The sequence below is a fragment of the Thalassophryne amazonica genome, chromosome 15, assembly GCF_902500255.1.
Source record: "Thalassophryne amazonica chromosome 15, fThaAma1.1, whole genome shotgun sequence".
NCBI lineage: Eukaryota > Metazoa > Chordata > Actinopteri > Batrachoidiformes > Batrachoididae > Thalassophryne > Thalassophryne amazonica.
This window is the reverse complement of record NC_047117.1, coordinates 72,291,483-72,311,242: the sequence shown is the minus strand read 5'-3', so window position 1 is coordinate 72,311,242 and position 19,760 is coordinate 72,291,483. Positions and strand designations below refer to the sequence as shown.

The window sequence follows — 19,760 nt, the reverse complement described above, 5'->3', positions numbered from 1 at the left end:
TCCTTTTCCTGGGCATCAGTGTAATAAATATATTATTTGCTTCTCAGCCAACTCAGGATCCAGATGATGTGACGAGTGACGAGCAAATCGCCCGACAGCTGCAGTTGGATGAAGCCATGGAGGTGGGCTGCTGTTTAAAGGCCCTGTCACACCTTGATGATTTAGCCTGTGTATGTCGACCGTATTAAACATGCTGGCACATGCTGGCGTACGTCTAATAAATTAATGCAGCTGCCACACCTTGACGATTTAGCCTGCGTATCAATCAATCAATCAATTTTTTTTTATATAGCGCCAAATCACAACAAACAGTTGCCCCAAGGCGCTAATGCTGACCATATTAAAAATGCTGGCGTATGTCTAATAAATTAATGCAGCTGTCACACCTTGACGATTATCCAGTGTATGCCGACAGCCCGTTTTCACCCAGTGGTTCGGGTCGGTACTGCAAGGTGTGGTGGGGGTCAGAAACAATAATTTAACATTATTTTATTTTCATTTTTATCTTTGTGGACCATTTCCATTGTGTACAGAATGCTGTTGAGTGGACTGGCTGTGGTAAATGCTGCCGTGAATGAATGAAGCGCTGTCTCTTTAAATGTTTAAAGCACTGTTGATTTCTGATCAGGTCATCACAGACCTAAATAATGAAACGCTGTGATGATTTAAACTTTTAAAGCGCAAGTCGACCGCGATCAGGTGTGATCTGAATGAAGTGCTGTGTGATCTGTCAGTGTGGCGATCACCGACAGCGACGGCACTTTAAATGTTTATACAGTGCATTAATCAGTCGTGATCACACCTGATCGATCAGGTCGTCTGATCACACCGACAGCGACGACGCTTTAAAGAGTTATAGGCCATTAATCAGGTGTGATCGCTCTGATCAATCAGGTCATCTGATGATCACGCCGTAGCGACAGCGCTTTAAAAGTTTAAATCATCACAGCGCTTCTGTGTGATCAGAGCACGCAACATCGGCATGAATAAAAATGGTAATTGGACTGCATTTATATAGCGCTTTTCCATCTGCATCAGACACGCAATGTGCTTTACACATCGGTGCCTCACAATCACCCCAATGTTGGGCTGCTGCTATGCAAGGCGCTCACTACACACTGGCAGCAACTAGGGGATTAAGGACCTTGCCCAAGGGCAACCGAGGATCCTCTGGTCTCAAGCCCAACGCTTTAACCACTAGACCACCACCTCCCCCATAACATGAGAAATGCAACTGGAGCAGAAAAACCACCAAGGGACTTGCTGCGTTTCCAGCCACAAATTAAAGTATTTTCAGATGTCATTTTCAAAAATCAGATTTATGTGGATTCATGTTGGTCTGTGATGGTTAATTGAACTGAAATGAACAGGTCAGATTTACTCTGTGTGTGAATGAACCAGTCGATCTGCATGAGGTCCGCAGCTTTCAGCCAATCATTGGACATCGTTAATGGATGTATTTAGACTTATGAGTAAATTACAAGAAATGTCTGCCAACAATCACCTAACTTACCTACAACTTTTGTCCCACATGTGCGGGACGTATGAGTCACACGCTGGCATGTGTTGAAAATTTTCAGCATGCTCAAAATTTTTTGAGGAGCTCAGCATATTAGGACATACTCGTATATCGGTGAGCTTCAGCATGTTCAATGTGCTCTTAACTTATAAAAAAAACATACTCTTATTAGGTTTATGCCAGCATTTTTTAATATGGTTGGCATATGGTGGCTAAATCATCAAGGTGTGACAGGGCCTTAATGTTTTTTGTTTTTTTTTAGGTCTTGATCAACACGATGTGAACCATCAGACAGACTGTAGCCAGTCAAAAATGAAAGATTAGCAGGACTTTATGAATCTTTGCAACATATTTTAAGGCTTCAGTGTCTGTAGGTTTTAAAGGCTTTTAGTGAAATAAAATTTTGACCAGCTACAATAATGCAATCTGCAACCTAACCACTAGAGGACACTCCATCCTACACACTAGTTTTAAATAAGACCACTGTTGTTTTCAAACGTTTCAAAGTAAAAATGACAGGTGTCGTGGCCGTTCGTTGTTGAGTTGGACCTCATAAACGGTGCTTCACTGTGCTCTGACTTCATGTAGATGGAGAAGCAGGTGCACGAGGATGAGGAGTTTGCCAGAACGCTGGCCATGCTGGACGAAGAGCCGCTGGCCAAGAAGGTGATGAATAGTCATGTAAAGGTGCGTTTGCTTCTTTGGTTGATGATAAGAAAATAGTGCTTTATTGTGTTTCATTCAGGCTCGCAAAGACTCCGGTGAGAAAAAAGGCGTGGTCGCGTTTCCCAAAAAGAGCAGCACCGACTCGGCTGCCGGGAGCTCGAGCAGCCCGTCGAAGACCAGCAGAAGAAGCAGCACATCTGACTTGATCAGCCCGTCCCCAAGGAAGAACCAGACACCCGTCAAAGCCAGCTCCAAACTGGCCATGATGAAGAAAAAGGATGAGGAGAAAGATGAAGGGACAACAAGCAAAATTCACACGACGCCCACCAAACGTAAAGTAACTCCAAAAAAGGAGGCTGTCAGTCCCACAAGCGCAAGCAAGAAATTCACCCCCAAAACAGCGACTGCAACCACAGTGCCCAAACCCTCTCCCAGCAAACCAGGCGTGAGCAGCACACATGACACGGTTACTGAAGCCAACTGACAGAGGAGGGGTGGAGGTTATGTACGAGGGCTGTCAATAAAGTATAGGTCCTTTTTATTTTGTTCAAAAACTATATGGATTTCATTTATATGTTTTACGTCAGACTCCGTGGGAAGTCCTTAAAGCGACAGTATCACCTCAAAATCCCTCAGCCGTTAAAATTTTCACCGAAAACCAGCTTAATTTTTCGAACCGTGTCCACTTCGATGTGTCTCACAGGTTTAGAAAAAACTTTGATCAAACAAAGCGCCAGTCTCTCAGCAACTTCTCAGACAAAGGAATTCCGACGAAGGGCTGGACGACTCCTCCCACAAGGAGTGCTCACAGGCGAATGACGTCACCGACAGGCGTGGAAAAACTCACGCATGCGCACGAGGGTTCAAGCATGTCTGACGTAAAAACATATGAATGAAATCCATATAGTTTTTGAAAAAAATAAAAAGGACCTATACTTTATTGACAGACCTCGTATGTCTGTCAAAAAGAATTTGGATTTTTCAACAAAATTTGGTAGTGAGATGATCCTTGGGTAAGAGTTGAATAAACGGTTGTGATTCAGTTATTGTGGTGATGAGCATTAATTCTTACTGTCGGAAATGTTAACTAACTGACTGCGATTAGTCTTCATTTATTAAGGTGTTCATGTTAACTAAGGATTCATGCATTATTTAATCATTTGCTGAGGTACTGAACACATTTAGTCAAGAATTATTGAACGGAATTGTTAATGGTTAATTAATGCTCATTACACATTAACTAATGTCAGTTAATGTGCTTGTATTGTGAATGTTACCATTTCTTTTTGTCTAATGTAACATTTTTCTTGTTGGTATTCACTTAAACAGGATCCAGGGCACATCCATAGAGGGGTAGTCTTTACCAAAATGTTTTACCAAAAGGTTTATCAGTCTGATGGCCCTCCTCTGTTGGCTGCTGGTGGTAATGACACTGTTGTTGGACCTCTGTGCTGTCTGAGTCTTTCAAATGTGTTTCAGTGTGATGTATTTTATTTTTTCTCTCCCCTTGTTTCCGTCGAGTCAGGTTCCAAGCACAAGCCCTGAGGACTCAGAAAAGAAGAGGGGCAACATTTCGGCTTTCAGAAACTACCTCAACAGAGACGGACCTCGAGCTTTGGGTTCAAAGGAAATCCCCAAGGTAACCAGACTGTTTAAAAAAAAACAAAATAAAACTGTTGTTAACCGTCTGGGGTCCACGGATGTGGCAGTGTGTCCAGGTCTACTTTGCCTTTTATTAATAGATCGGCAATGAAATGTCACAAAGATTTGTTCGACCACTTCCTGAAAGTACAACTTCTTAGAGTTTCCATCTTCCCATGAGATGATCTTTCACTCACAGCCATTCCTAGAGGCCGAAGTATGTCACATGGCCAGCGTTCACTGTGCCCCTCTCTCTGCTTTCAGGAGAACCGCTGTGTGTGTGTATCTTTTGTGACCCAAAGACTTTTTGGTAAATCAGTTTCTAAGATCAGAACAATTCGTCCACATGAATGTAGGAGTATTTTCCCTAAAGATATGAAGAATTTCTAAAAAGGCATTTCTTTTTTTCTTTTTTTTTCATTTTAGAGGTAAATTACGTCTTTGCAGTGCTCAAGACAAATATGTGTCTTACAGCCTGAAAGCTGAGATTGTTCTGAACATTTTGATATGCAACACATGGGCAGTATACTGTATGTGCGTACCTTAAAAGGAAAATTACTGTCAATATGGTAAAATCTAGACAATGGTTTTTGATCCCTGGCAACTGTCCGTGAGCGAGGCAGAATTAAGGAGATGATTATACAGAGTCACTGATTGACTCTGCCTTTACTAATTGCTTCCACTGATACAGGTGGAGTTTTAGTGACCGCCCGTGGTCCTGGAGGGTCCCTGTTTTATATTGTGGTTGTTTTCCAGGGAGCAGAAAACTGCTTGGAGGGTTGCGTGTTTGTGTTGACCGGTGTCCTGGAGTCCATAGAGAGAGATGATGTCAAGTCCCTCATTGAGCGATACGGAGGCAAGGTGACGGGCAGCATCAGTAAAAGGACGACGTACCTGATTCAGGGTCGAGACAGTGGAGTCTCAAAGCTGGAGAAGGTAACTGTCCGGATATCACTCACAAACCAGAGTGGCAGATTCTGGTTCAGCGTAACCAGTGTCCTCTTTTTTCATTGCCTCTTACCCTGAAGACCTACGAGTGTCCAAGTCATCATATTTGGTTTGTGCGTTCAATTCTTAGGCTGAGAGTTTAGGTACCAAGATACTGGATGAGGATGGTCTGTTGGAGCTGATTCGAACCAGACCAGGAAAGAAGTCCAAGTATGAGATTGCAGCAGAGACTGAGGTCGGCATTTACACACTGTACAGGACAAGTCCCTTTACTTTGAACTGACAAAATGAATTAAAACAGACCCTTTTTTGGGAACATTTAATGTCCGTTTAGCCTGTACAAATGTTTCTTTATCATCAAAAGCACCAATAATGGAAAATGATCATATAAAAAAACAGTTCAAAGGTTTGCATCCTCTTTTATGAAATGTTCTCTCGTACTTTGTTTGTCCTCCCTTTGTCATTATGAAACCTCCTCCAGTCTCGGGCTTCCTCTTAGCAGCTTTTGTGTCCTCTCATAGAAATACAGTATTCTGGTCCTGTGTGGTAAATCTTTCTGGAGTAAGTAGTTCTCAAAAAGGGAGTGAATGAGACTAGGGACGGAAGCCAGCAAGTCGCCTGTAACAACTCTGAAGTAGTTATCGACTGCTGTGGCTGTGATTGGAGGAACTGTGCAGAGTTTCCAGCTTCATGGTGCAGAAGGATTTTATTAATGAGATGATGTGAAATTTCACCTGCCGTTTGCCAGAATAATTCATGAATCATAACATTTTATAAAAAGCTTCTATAAGTTAGTCATTTAAAAGGAAGCTTCATATCTAGAAAGAAGGTTTTAATGAACTTGTTCAGAGCATTGCTCAAATTAATGAACGAGCGTTCACAAAACATGGTGTTAAGTTTGGGTCTGACCTTGAAAAGGTGGTATTAAAAGTTAAGGACATAAATTTCAGGTTGTAAATCATTTCATTGTGGCGCTTGGCGGAGGTCTGCACTCTGGTGAGTCCTAATTTTTGGTGACTTGCTCTGTCTGTGACGTTTAGAACAAGGTTTCAAAGAGCAGGACTGTCGCCACAGAGACCCCGAAAGCACAGAAGATCTCTCCGTCTAAGGGTAATTCCACGTCCCCTCAAACGCCGAGTTCTTCAAAGACGGGGCGCGGGATGGCGTCGGCTGAAGGCTCCACCCCTCCTGGGAGAGACTTGGCTCCTGCACCCCGGAGGGAGCAGGCCCCGTCTCCTGCCTCGTCCTCTGCTGTGACTGTTGAGGGTTCCAGTCTGCTGTGGGTGGACAGGTACCGGCCTCGCTCTCTGAAGGCGGTGATTGGACAACTGGGGGATCAGAGTTGTGCCAATAAGCTGCTACGCTGGCTGCAGAACTGGCACAGGCACCACAGCAGTGGCGGAAAACCCCCAGGTAGCAGATTGTTCTGATATGATAGAAGACCAGAAACTGCAGCTCACATGGTTTCAGTGTCTTTTGACTCCTAAAATCTGTGCTGAGAGTTGAGTCGTTTGTGTTCATTATTGTTGTGCAGCGGCAAAGTTTGGGAAGTTTGGAGCAGGGAAAGATGATGGCTCTGGGTACAAAGCCGCGCTGCTCTCCGGACCACCAGGGGTTGGAAAAACCACAACGGCTGCCCTCGTCTGTGAGGTCAGTTTAGGAAAACAAATATAAGTTTTTATTTTATTTTTTTTTCTTTGTTTGAGTACAGTAACTGCACCCATAATGCCTGTTTGGGTCAAACATTATCTTGAATATTTGCTTTTATCTCTTGATATTGTGACTGTGGCCGTACAGGAGCTGGGCTTCAGCTACGTGGAGATGAACGCCAGCTGCACACGCAGTAAGAACAGCCTGAAGGAGGTCGTTGCTGAGTCGCTCAACAACACCAGCATCGAGAACTTCTACAAAGGTCACCCGAGTCGTCGTCTCATTCTTTAACACTCACTTTACTGCAAAAACGTTTTCACTCCCTCCCCAATTTCCCGTTTGCATATTTGTCACACTTAATTATCTGAGTCGTTTAGTGCAAGACAGGCGATGTGATTTAAATACAGAAATATATATATTTTTTAATGATTTGTTGAAGGTGAACTGTGACGTGACGTGTGTTGTGTAGGCACGTCTCAGACGGTCAGCAGTAAACACGTCCTGATCATGGATGAAGTCGACGGGATGGCTGGCAACGAGGACCGCGGAGGAATCCAGGTACACACGCTTTTCAAGATAGACGATTTTTAAGGTAAAAGAAGAATCTCAAATCCTCAGTTTTCTTAGCTTTAACATTCATACTGCTCCCTCTTGTTTTAGGTTTTTGTTTGTTTTTTATGACCTGTGTCCTTTTTTCCTCCTGTAGGAGATGATCAGCCTAATCAAAAATTCCAAGATTCCCATCATCTGCATGTGCAATGACCGTAACCATCAGAAAATCAGGTCACTGGCGAACTACTGCTATGATCTGCGCTTCCAGAGACCACGTGTTGAACAGATAAAGGTACGTGCGCATGCATGAGGTTTTAGAGATTACCTTTGACCTTGCGTGATGCACACACACGGGGTGTTCATGCTAACATCAGTAAGATGTCTAGAAAATCATGTCAGAGGTGTTATCTGGTTTCAAAAACAGCATTTTTAGCATTATAAGTGTTTATTTCTCAGTCTTCTTCTTTGTCCTTTGGCTGGTTAGGGGTCGCCACAGCAGATCAATTGTTTCCATCTCACCCTGTCCTCTGTATCTTCCTCTGTCACACCAACCACCTGCATGTCCTCCCTCGGCACATCCATAAACCTCCTCTTTGGCCTCCTTCTTCTCCTCCTGCCTGGTGGCTCCATCCTCAACATCCTTCTCCCTATATACCCTGGGTCCCTCCTCTGCACATGTCCAAACCATCTCAGTCTTGCCTCTCTGACTTTGTCTCCAAACCGTCCTACCTGAGCTGTCCCTCTGATATGTTCATTCCTAATCTTGTCTGTTCTTGTCACTCCCAAAGAGAATCTCAACATCTTCAGTCATGCCACCTCCAGCTCTGTCTCCTGTCTTTTTGTTAGTGCCACCGTCTCTAAACCGTACAACATAGCTGGTATCACCACTGTCTTGTAAACTTTCCCCCTCACTCTTGCTGATATTCTTCGGTCACAAATCACTCCTGCCACCTTTCTCCACCCACTCCACCCTGCCTGCACTCTCTTCTTCACCTCTCTACCACACTCTCCATTACTTTGAACAGTTGACCCCAAATATTTAAACTCATCTACTTTCACCACTTCTACTCCTTGTAACAGCACTATTCCACTGGGCTCCCTCTCACTCACACACATGTACTCAGTCTTGCTTCTACTGACTTTAATTCCCCCCTTTAATTCTCCAAAGCATATCTCCACCTCTCCAGACTAGACTCAACTTGCTCTCTACTCTCACTACAGATCACAATGTCATCTGCAAACATTATAGTCCATGGGGACTCCTGTCTGATCTCATTTGTCAACCTGTCCATCACCACTGCAAACAAGAAAGGACTCAGAACTGATCCTTGGTGTAATCCCACCTCCACCTTGAATGAGTCTGTCATTCCGACTGTGCATCTCACCGCTGTGACACTATTCTTGTACATGTCCTGCACTACCCTAACATACTTTTCTGCCACTCCAGACATCCTCATACAATACCATAGCTCTTCTCTTGGCACCCTGTCATAAGCTTTTTCTAAGTCCACAAACACACAATGTAACTCTTTCTGGCTTTCTCTGTACTTCTCCAACAGTATTCTCAGAGCAAACATTGCATCTGTAGTGCTCTTTCTCGGCATGAAACCATATTGCTGCTCACAGATCTTCACCTGTTTTCTAAGCCTAGCTTCTACTACTCTTTCCCGTAACGTCATGCTGTGGCTGATGAACTTTATGCCTCTGTAGTTACTGCAACTCTGCACATCACCCTTGTTCTTGAAAATAGGAACTAGCACACTTCGTCTCCACTCCTCAGGCATCCTCTCACTTTCCAAGATTTTATTAAACAATCTGGTTAGAAACTCTACTGCCATCTCTCCTAGACATTTCCATGCCTCCACTGGAATGTCATCTGGACCGACTGCCTTTCCACTCTTTATCCTCTTCATAGCAGTCCTCACTTCTTCCGTACTAATCTCTTGTACTTCCTGATTTACTCTCACCACATCATCCAGCCTTTTCTCTCGCTCATTTTCTTTATTCATCAGCTCTTCAAAATATTCCCTCCACCTTCTCAGCACACACTCCTCACTTGTCAGCACATTACTATGTGCATCTTTTACCACCCTAACCTGCTGCACATCCTTTCCAGCTCTGTCCCTTTGTCTGGCCAATCTCCTTCCTTACTATTCAACTTCTTGTACAGCTCGCAATATGCCTTTTCCTTCGCTTTTGCCACTTCTCTTTTTGCCTTATGCCACATCTCCTTGTACTCCTGTGTACTTTCTTCATCTCTCCGACTATCCCAAAACTTTTTCGCCAACCTCTTTCTCCTTATGCTTTCCTGGACCTCTTCATTCCACCACCAAGTCTCCTTGTCTTCCTTCCACTGTCCAGATGTCATACCCAGTACTGTCCTAGCCGTCTCCCTCACCACATCTGCAGTACTTTTCCAGTTGTCCAAAATTGCTTCCCCTCCAACCAGTGCTTCTCTCACCTGCTCTCTAAATTTCACACAACGTCTTCCTCCTTCAGCTTCCACCATCTGATCCTTTGTTGAGCTCTCACTCTCTTCTTCTTTACCTCTAAAGTCATCCTACAAACAACCATCCTATGCTGTCTTATGACACTCTCTCCTGCCACCACCTTACAGTCTCTGATTTCTTTTAGCTTGCATGTCCTATAAGAATGTAGTCCACCTGTGTGCACCTTCCTCCACTCTTATATGTTACCCTGTGCTCCTCACTTTTCTTAAAGTAGGTATTCACCACAGCCATTTCCATCCTTTTTGCAAAATCAAATACCATCTGTCCTTCCCCATTCCTATCCTTGATACCATATCTACCCATTACTTCCTCATCACCTCTGTTCCCTTCACCAACATGCCCATTGAAGTCCGCTCCTATCACCACTCTTTCATGCTTGGACACACTCTCCACCACCTCATCTAACACACTTCAGAAATCTTCTTTCTTCTTCATCTCACAACCTACCTGTGGGGCATATGCACTGATGATATTCATCATCACCCCTTCAATTTCCAACTTCACACTCATCACCCTGTCAGACACTTGCTTAACCTCCAACACACTTTTAACATACTCTTCCTTTAAAATGACCCCAACACCATTTCTCTTCCTGTCCTCACCATGGTACAACTTACTCACCGCCAATGCTCCTGCTCTTACTTCCCTTCCACTTGGTCTCTTGCACACACAATATGTCTACCTTTCTCCTCTCCATCATATCAGCCAGCTCTCTCCTTTTACCAGTCATACTACCAACATTCAAAGTCCCCACTCTCATTTCCACCCTTCTAGTTTTCTTCTTCTCCCGCTGTTTGTGGAAACGTTCTCCTCCTCTTCTTCGTCATCTTAGCCCAGCAGTAGCCCACTTTCCACCGGTACCCTGTTGGGCAACAGCACCGGTGGCGGACGTTGTTAATCCGGGCCGCGACCGATCCGGTATGGAAATTCGATTCTTAATCTGCATAGTTGGGTTGGCTTGTTTTACACCGGATGCCCTTCCTGACGCAACCCTCCTCATTTATCCAGGCTTGGGACCGGCACTCGGAATGTACTGGCTGCACACCCCATGTGGCTGAGTTAAGCGTTTATTTCTCAGTAACTTTTACAAAATATATTAGTAACATATTAGATTCTCACAGAAATATAGTTTGGAGCTTTTTGTGCCATCTCAGTTTATTTTGCTTGAAGGAGCAGCCAGCTGACATCATGCTGCCTTTCTCTACTCTGATTGGCTGTGGCCATGTGCTTCCCAGCATCCCGAACGCAAGTCAGCAGGGAGCTCAGACATGATCTATGACATTGCTATCGGCCTCTTCACACATAACATGAAGTTGGCGAAAGAAGCAGGAACTATCCGAAAAAGAGCAAAGGGGGGGAGGACGATTTGGCAAATGGCGAAAAAATTTCACTGCTGTTGGGAGGGACACACGGTTGGACAGGCTGTGAATGATCCTGCAGTGATGTTTAGTGCATGCTGTGTGCACAAACACAGTGCGAGGATGTATATCACGCTCAGACAGCAGCAGCAGCAGCGATTACATAATGGACACATTATTTAGGCTGTGCAGAAATAAATGAAAATGTGTAAAGCACGAATTAATAGAATAGAATAGAACAATGAATGTACTGTTTAAATGTAAGACAATCATGTTACTAGCCATAATTCTGTTCTCACTGTGAAAACAAAAAACAACCACAGTTTTTAACATTAATTCTGTTATAAAGAGCAGACAACACAAGAATTATCCTCTTCCTGGATGTACACCAGAAAGTAATGAACTGACATGGATGACTTTTTCGTCCTTTTAGTTTTTACATGAATGACCTGATGCGCTCATATCATGATCACATCAGCCAGCTCCGCATGTCCCTCTGTCCAGCGCACACTGAAGTGCTGCTGACTGCGTTGCAAAGATGATATGTGGTTTTACTTATTACAATGTGAGGAGAGCCCACCGATGCCCGTGTCTTGTTAGGTGATATTCTGCATGGTACGATATGTGTTCCCCATCTGTGCGTAGCAATGATGCAGCGGTCAGGTGCAGCTTAGACTGCTTGCTCATTGCCGTGCGCGCTGAAACATGGCCGGGGCGATCCAGTGTGTTTTTATTGTTTCCCATGTCGTCATTTTTTGCAGCGCCGTGCCTTGCACATGGGTGAGTGGAGCACATGTGACAATATGTGTTCCCCAGCTTTGCATTGCGCTGACGCGGCGGCCAGCTGCGATGTGGAGCGGCACACGCTGCAGGACCCCAGCCGTGGCCAGTGGTCAGCCCCCTTGCTGCTTGGTATCGACTGTCATCCAACCCATAATGTGATTACGTGCAGCTCCTCAGCCGTGGCACGATATGTGCGACCTGTGTACGACATGCCGACCGAATGCTGCGAACACCATCAGATGGCAGTGCGACCTCATCTTGTCCGCATCGGTCACAGCTGTCTGTTCGTTTTAATTTTTTCCCTTTAGGGAAGCTGATTTTTTTCCAGACAATGGGAATTTTGATCATATTGGCAATGTCATATTATAAATCCCTTATTTAAAGGATAATGGTTAAATGAAGCTGGTGCCTAAGAAAATCATTTTTATGACGTAAATCTAAAAAAAAAATACAGCGGCAGTACACCTTTAAAGGTGTTGTCCATTGTGATTTTCTACAAAAATTATTAAAATTATTTTATGTTGAAATCTAGTTATTATAAAGTACCTTTAATTCTGTGGTATATCACAAAATTTCATTAATTTTATAGCTGGTATTATTTTGGGGGATTCCTTGGCAAATACATTGCAATCAAGATGGAAGAAAATGTGCAGATACTGTGAATACCAAGATACCAAGATTCAGTTTATCTTAGGCCATGTGTAAAACATACGTCTTTCCACACACTCATTTTGTGTGAACAAAATGAGTGTGTGGCTCTGATCACAGCCCCAGCAGAGCTCATCGGAGCTGCTCTGAAATGTGTACCGATGTAAGAATGAATGGACATTTGGCATCATTTTTTTCCCCCAGTTATATTTTCTTGATGTATTTAAACTGGAAAAAAAAAGACGTAGGTGTTCTGTGTTATCATGGTGTTGACGGAATTGTGCAATCCATGTTGTGGTGTATCAGCCACTTTGTTCCTGCTTCAGTCCACCACCCCCCCCCCCCCCCCCCCCCCCCACATTTGAAGGTCTGTTGCTTTTCTTTGCCTCCATATGCTGATGCTGACCGAGTTTACTGTTCAAGGGTCAGAATTTGCTCTTTTGTCATCTGTGACATCACTACAGAAAGTGTCATGGCATCTTGTCATTTGTGAATTTTAAGTGATATCAAACTCTTATGATTTAAATGGCTAAAAAATAAATCATAAACCTTTTTATTATTATTATTTATTTATGATCAGTACTTCACACACCTCTTCATAGTCCCCTTCATTCTTTTTGTCTTTTCAGGCAGCCATGATGTCAATCGCTTTCAAGGAGGGAATCAAGATCCCGCCTCCGGCCCTCAATGAAATCATCTTGGCATCCAATCAGGATGTGCGGCAGGTATATATATAAAAAAAAAAATCAATCAAATCTTTTACAACCCCTGGCCAAAAATTATGGAATCACCGGCCTCGGAGGATGTTCATTCAGTTGTTTAATTTTGTAAAAAAAAAAGCAGATCACAGACATGACACAAAACTAAAGTCATTTCAAATGGAAACTTTCTGGCTTTAAGAAACACTATAAGAAATCAAGAAAAAAAATTGTGGCAGTCAGTAACGGTTACTTTTTTAGACCAAGCAGAGGGAAAAAAAAAATATGGAATCACTCAATTCTGAGAAAAAAATTATGGAATCATGAAAAACAAAAGAACGCTCCAACACATCACTAGTATTTATATATATGGCTTTTATAACAGCTTGCAGTCTCTGAGGCATGGACTTAATGAGTGACAAACAGTACTCTTCATCAATTTGGCTCCAACTTTCTCTGATTGCTGTTGCCATATCAGCTTTGCAGGTTGGAGCCTTGTCATGGACCATTTTCTTGAACTTTTTTTTTTTCAATTGGATTAAGAGCCGGACTTTTTGCAGGCCATGGCATTGACCCTATGTGTCTTTTTGCAAGGAATGTTTTCACAGTTTTTACTCTATGGCAAGCTGCATTATCATCTTGAAAAATGATTTCTTCTTTTTTTTTTATTTATACTTTATTTTAGTTTTCAAAAGGATACAGTTTTTATACATAAACATTTGCACCGATTGAACTTGGTAGCATCCACAAAATAATTAACATTTGTGTGAAAACGTACTTTTTTTTTTTTTTTTTTTTTACGAGAACTGTAGCATCGAACCCGGGTGTAAAGAAATAATCTTATTCATAAGTCCACTTTGTGAAAGTCCATTGATATATGTTGAAAACATAGAAAGCAGATTCACCTACAGCATTTACACATTTTTGTTACCCCCCCTCCCCCATTCTTACTTAATATGTATGTGGTAAAATCCTATATAAAGTCAGATCTATATTGTCTAATGTATTGTAGCCATCCTTTCCATACATTATTGAATTTGTCAACTTCCAATCTAACAGATGCGGTTACTTTTTCCATAGTGTATATATTTAACATGACATCAACCCATTCCTCCACCTTGGGATCCGATCTGTTCGCCATCTTTTGGTGATTGCTTTTTTACTAGCTAAAAGCATGATCTCATAATTTTATAGTCATCTTTTCTCTTAAAATGTAACATTTCTATATTAGTCAAATATAACATTTCAAAACTTAAGGGGATTCTGACCCGTACTACTTCCTCTATAATGTTTTTGATTTCAGGACCAATTACTGAGACATTAAAGGGCAACCCCAAAAGATGTGAAAATGATCCGCTTTGTCTTTCCCCACATGATCTCCAACATTTTGTGTCTACATATTTTCGTTGAGCAGTGTTAAGAAAAACCTTATTACATTTTTCCAGCCCATATTCTCTCCGGAATAGAGAGCTTGTTGTTTTCCATTGATCCCGGAGTATTTGATCCCAGTCCCCCTCTGAAATTAAAATGTTTACTTCCCTCTCCCACTTTTCTTTGACATATCCTGTGGCATCCCCCTTTAACTCCTCTAACAGCTGTATATAATTTTGAAATAACTTTGTAACTTAATTCTGATTTATAAGCATCTAGGATAAGTTTGAGTATATTTGACCGAGTAATATTCATATCCTTATTTTTCATTTCTTGCTTTAAATAATGCCTTAGCTGCAGGTACTATGGAATCCTGATTTCCAAGATGAAAGACATCTCTTACTTGTTGAAAACTCATTACATCAAGCGCTTTTGATTATCTCCCAGTGCATTCTTGGACCATTTCCCCACAATTTTAAATGTGCTGTCCAATGCATTTGGTACAAAATCAGTATCATATGCGATTCATCTCAAAAGCCTGCATTTTTCAACTAAATTATACTTTGTCAAAATTTCAGACCAGATTCCCAGGAGAACCCGCAGCAAAGGGTTCACATTTGTCTCCAGGTTACCTGTAATTGCAAATCACACAACAGGGCTTGTACTGGTGGCTCCATTTTCCCCCTCAATATCTTTCCATTTCGCTACATATTCTGGATCACACAAAACCCATCAACACCTTCAACTGAGCAGCTTGATAGTAGCTCTTGAGGCATGGTAAAGCTAGACCTCCATGTTTTTTTGGCAACTGTAAGTTCTATATTTAATGCGTGGTCTTGCCCCCTGCCATATGTATCTAGATATTAATTTGTCCCATTCTTAAAGTCCCTCTCAGTTAATTCAATAGGAAGATTTTGAAATATATATAACAACCGTGGCAAAATATTCATCTTAATCACCTCAACTCTTGACACCAGGCCTAAGAAAGGGATTAAGTTCCATTTTGAAAAGTTGGCTTTGATGTTAAGACATCACCTTATCATAATTTGAGATTTTCAAATGTCCAAGATCTTTTGTAAGGTGAATGCCCAAGTACTTCATTGATTGCTGCTCCCAATTAATTGGATAATTTTGTTTTATAAATTGGTTTTGGTATATAATTATATGATAAAGCTTGAGTTTTCTGCACATTAATTTTATATCCTGACAGCTTTCCAAACTCTGCCAAGAATGACATCAGGACTGGTAGTGATGAGCTTGGGTTCTCCAGATAGATCAAGACATCATCTGCGAACAACGCTATTTCTGCTCTATTCCTGATACGGTTATTCCCTTGATATTGACACACTGTTTTATCCTCTGGCTTAGCGGTTCCAAAAAAATATCAAATAATAACGGACTGACTGAGCAGCCTTGACGACAACCCCTCTCTAATTTGATTACCTTTGACAGACTACCATTGACTTTGATCCTTGCTATTGGGTCCACATACAGAGATTGAACAGTCTCAATATAACCATTCTTTCATTACTCTAAATAAAAATTCCCACTTAATGGAGTCAAATGCTTTTTCTGCATCCATTCCCAGTATGGCGGCCTCCAGGTTTCTTTCTTTGATGTGTTGCATAATAAGTAATGTACGGCGAATATTGTCATGTGTTTGCCTTTTCTTTATAAATCCAGTCTGTTCTAAACTGATAATATCTGGTAATATGTCCTCCATTCTTCGAGCTAAAATTGCTGTAAAAATTCTATAATCCACATTAAGTACACTAATAGGTCGGTAGCTAGAGCAATTTGTTACGTCCTTACCCTCTTTTGCAATAACGGAAATAATTGCTTCCCTCCAAGAATCTGGAATTGTCCCACCCTGTAAAATCCAATTGAAAGTTTTTTGTAATAAAGGGATTAAAGTTTTCCTATATACTTTATACCATTCGGAGCCATAACCATCTGCACCAGGACTGGTGTCAGATTTAAGTCTAGATATGGCTGAATTGATTTCTTCCACCGTTATTAGAGCAATTAATTTCTTATTCTGCTCCTCTGTTATTTGTGGCAAATGTAACTTGTCTAAGTACGTGTCTATTTGAGATTCATTATTATTTTCTGTTGTGCATACAACTTGGCATAATAATCTTCAAAACATCTATGTATATCCCTCTGTTTTGTATACCATTTGCTTTGTTTTAGGGTCTTTCATCTTAGAAATTTGTCTTAATGTCTGTTGCTTTTTAGTTTATACGAAAGTAATTTTGTAGATTTACTCCCCGCCTCATAATATCTTTGCTTTGTGTAAATCATTTTTTTCTGGATTTCTTGAGAGAAAATGTCATTAATCTTGCCCGTATTATCTTTAATTCTTCATTAGTTTTATCATCACTTTGTTTTTATGCTCTCTTTCCTTTTTTTTCCAAATCTGCTTGTAATTGTTTTAGTTCGGCTTGTCTCATTCTTTTTTTGTGAGCAGATTTTGCTATCAGCTTTCCCCTCATACCGCCTTGCATGCGTCCCATAGTATAGGTGGAGACACTTCACCGTTATCGTTTTCTTTAATATATTCGCAAATATTCCTCTCAATTTCCTCTTTCATCTGACCATTGAGCAAACTTGAATTTAGTCTCCATACTGTTGTTTTCTTTTCAGTCCCTGTGAATATTTTTAAAAATATTGGGCAATGATCCGATAGGTCCATGACCCCCATATAACATTCTTTTACTCTATAACGATCTTTTGAGTTAATTAAAAAATAATCGATTCGTGAATACAGAGCATGAGGAGCTGAATAATAGGTGTAATCTTTTTTGAGTGGATTTAGGTCCCGCCATATATCTAAAATCCCATGTTCTGACAATAATTTAAAAATTCTTTTACCAGTAGTGGTCTTTTGTTGGGTTTTCCCTGTCGAATCTAAATTCGAATTAAGACGCTGATTTAGATCACCTCCCCCTATTAACACTCCTTCACTCTCAGTTATCACCAGCTCAAAGAGGAGTTTGAAGAAACTCCAGTCCGAGCCTGGGGGGGCATAGATATTGAGCAATATAACCAGAACTCCCTCTAGTCTACCTATAACTATTACATATCGACCTTCCTTATCCTTTATAGTTTTAAGCATTTCGAAACTTATTCTATTGGATATTAATATACAAACCCCTCTTCTATGCCCTGACTGATATGAGATGAAAATTCCTGATTATATCCATTTCTCTTGAGTTTTTCATGTTCTTTATCAGTCATATGGGTCTCCTGTAAGTATAGCACTTCCACACCCTCTTTTTTCATCTTGCTCAACACCTTGCCCCTCTTGATTGGACTGAGGAGACCATTAACATTGTATGAGGCTACTTTTATATGAGTACTGTGTGATGCCATTCTATGTTACATAATGTAAATATTGTTATTCCTTTCACCCTATGTGCTACATAAAACAAACATTTGGAACAGTAATGAATACAGAAGAACAACTTTGAACTAAATATACTCAAGACTTCCAAACATGAGGTCCAAAAGGAGACCTTTGTAGAGAAAAGTACCAGCTCTGAGGGATAACCCCTAACCCCGTAGGGTAGGGGGCCCTTGTGACCATAGTTGGCCCTGTTCATTCTCCACTTTTGTCCACTTTGAAATAAACATAAACTCCCCGACTGATAAATTAACTAAATAGAGGAGGGCTCCCTCTCTGTTGTAAACGAATACGTCATTTTCAACATAATTTCCATACACCACACTGTTGTCTTGATGAGAGAAGGTCCTATTGGTCCAGTGGCTTACTGGTCCTCTTCCCCCCGCTCTTCTGTAGTTGAAGACTTGCAGTTTCTCCTTATATCCCAAAGATGCTGTCTGGTCCGGTCTGTCCCCTCCTCGAACAGAGCGCCACATCAGAGGAGACAGCCTCTCCAGGGGGTCATCCACAGGTCTGATGATCCGGATCTGGAAACCCCTCGCCACCATATCCTTAGTTGCCTCTGCTGCCGTGGTATACAAGCGAGTTTCATCTTCATAGAAAACGCGAAGCTTCGCGGGAAAGGGCGTCTGGAATCTGATTTTTTTCTCTCTCAGCACTCGCTTTGCTTCAGCGTATTCCTTTCTCCTTTTCATGACTTCGGGTGCATAATCATGATCCACGTACACCCGTTGCTCCTCAAACATGAAGCCTCTCATTCCCCACGCCTTCTTTATAATTTCCTCTTTACATTTGTAACTTGACAGCTTCACAATAATCGAGCGTGGATGGGCACCTGTAGGGGGACGTGGTCCGAGTGCTCTGTGTGCTCTCTCCACTCGGAGTGCAAATGTCGGTGGCAGCTCGAGTTTTTCCCGGAGTAAAGTTTCCACGAATGTGCACACTGACTCCGCGCTCTCCTCAGCCCGTTCTCTGATGTTGTGCAGACGTATATTTTCGCGTCTGCCTTGTCCATCCTGGTCCACCAACCGCTCCTCCAGTCTTCTCTGGATCTTGATCAGCTCACATGTCGCTTGCTCAATGCACTGGACTCGGTCCTCAGTCCCTTCGATACGTCTTTCCGCTTCATCAATTCTGCTATTGGCCGTTTTTATTTCTGCCCTGATATCTTTCAGATTTTCCACTGTTTCACGGCGAAATTCCCTAATTTCACGCAGAACAGTCTCCAGCTCTGACATTTTCCTGGGTTCGGAGTACCTCTGCACTGCCCGTTCCTCCTCCGCATGTAGTGGTGTTAGCTTACCCCCCTCTTCTTCGTCCGTGTGTATCTCAGTGTTTCTAAAAGATTTTTTCGTCTTTCCTCTTGTCATTGTCAAAAGCCCCTTTATGCCTTGATATTTTAGGGATTACACGGCAAAATTCACAACTCAGGGCTTCACCCAACTTAAAAGTCGGGGAGCAATGTTTTTACGCTGCCGCTATCATCGAGTCCCGACCGGAAGTCCTTGAAAAATTATTTCATCATCCCCAAACATCCTTTCAATTGATGGGATAATAAAATTGTCCAAAATATCAACGTAAACGTGTGCATTTGATTGATGATATAATGACAGCCATCTCCCCAGTGCCTTTACCTGACATGCAGCCCCATATCATCAATGACAGTGGAAATTTATATGTTCTCTTCAGGCAGTCATCTTTATAAATCTCATTGGAACGGCACCAAACAAAAGTTCCAGCATCATCACCTTGCCCAATGCAGATTCGAGATTCATCACTGAATATGACTTTCATCCAGTCATCCACAGTCCAGATTGCTTTTCTTTAGTCCATTGTAACCTTGTTTTTTTTCTGTTTAGGTGTTAATGATGGCTTTCGTTTAGCTTTTCTGTATGTAATCCCATTTCTTTAGGCGGTTTTCTTACAGTTCGGTCACAGACAATTGACTCCAGTTTCCTCCCATTTGTTCCTCATTTGTTTTGTTGTGCATTTTCGATTTTTGAGACATAT

General features: G+C 41.9%; 1 protein-coding gene across 1 annotated transcript in view; it reads left to right on the top strand.

Annotated features, from left to right (window-relative positions):
* rfc1 (replication factor C (activator 1) 1) overlaps positions 1-19,760 on the top strand; it is a 40,322-nt gene that overhangs the window by 12,656 nt on the left and 7,906 nt on the right. The window contains 12 exon segments of the mRNA XM_034187524.1: positions 48-122; positions 2,108-2,185; positions 2,265-2,630; positions 3,711-3,824; positions 4,583-4,762; positions 4,905-5,009; positions 5,815-6,187; positions 6,309-6,424; positions 6,572-6,686; positions 6,894-6,982; positions 7,131-7,268; positions 12,905-13,000. Of these exon segments, the coding sequence (XP_034043415.1) occupies positions 48-122; positions 2,108-2,185; positions 2,265-2,630; positions 3,711-3,824; positions 4,583-4,762; positions 4,905-5,009; positions 5,815-6,187; positions 6,309-6,424; positions 6,572-6,686; positions 6,894-6,982; positions 7,131-7,268; positions 12,905-13,000 (1,845 nt within the window).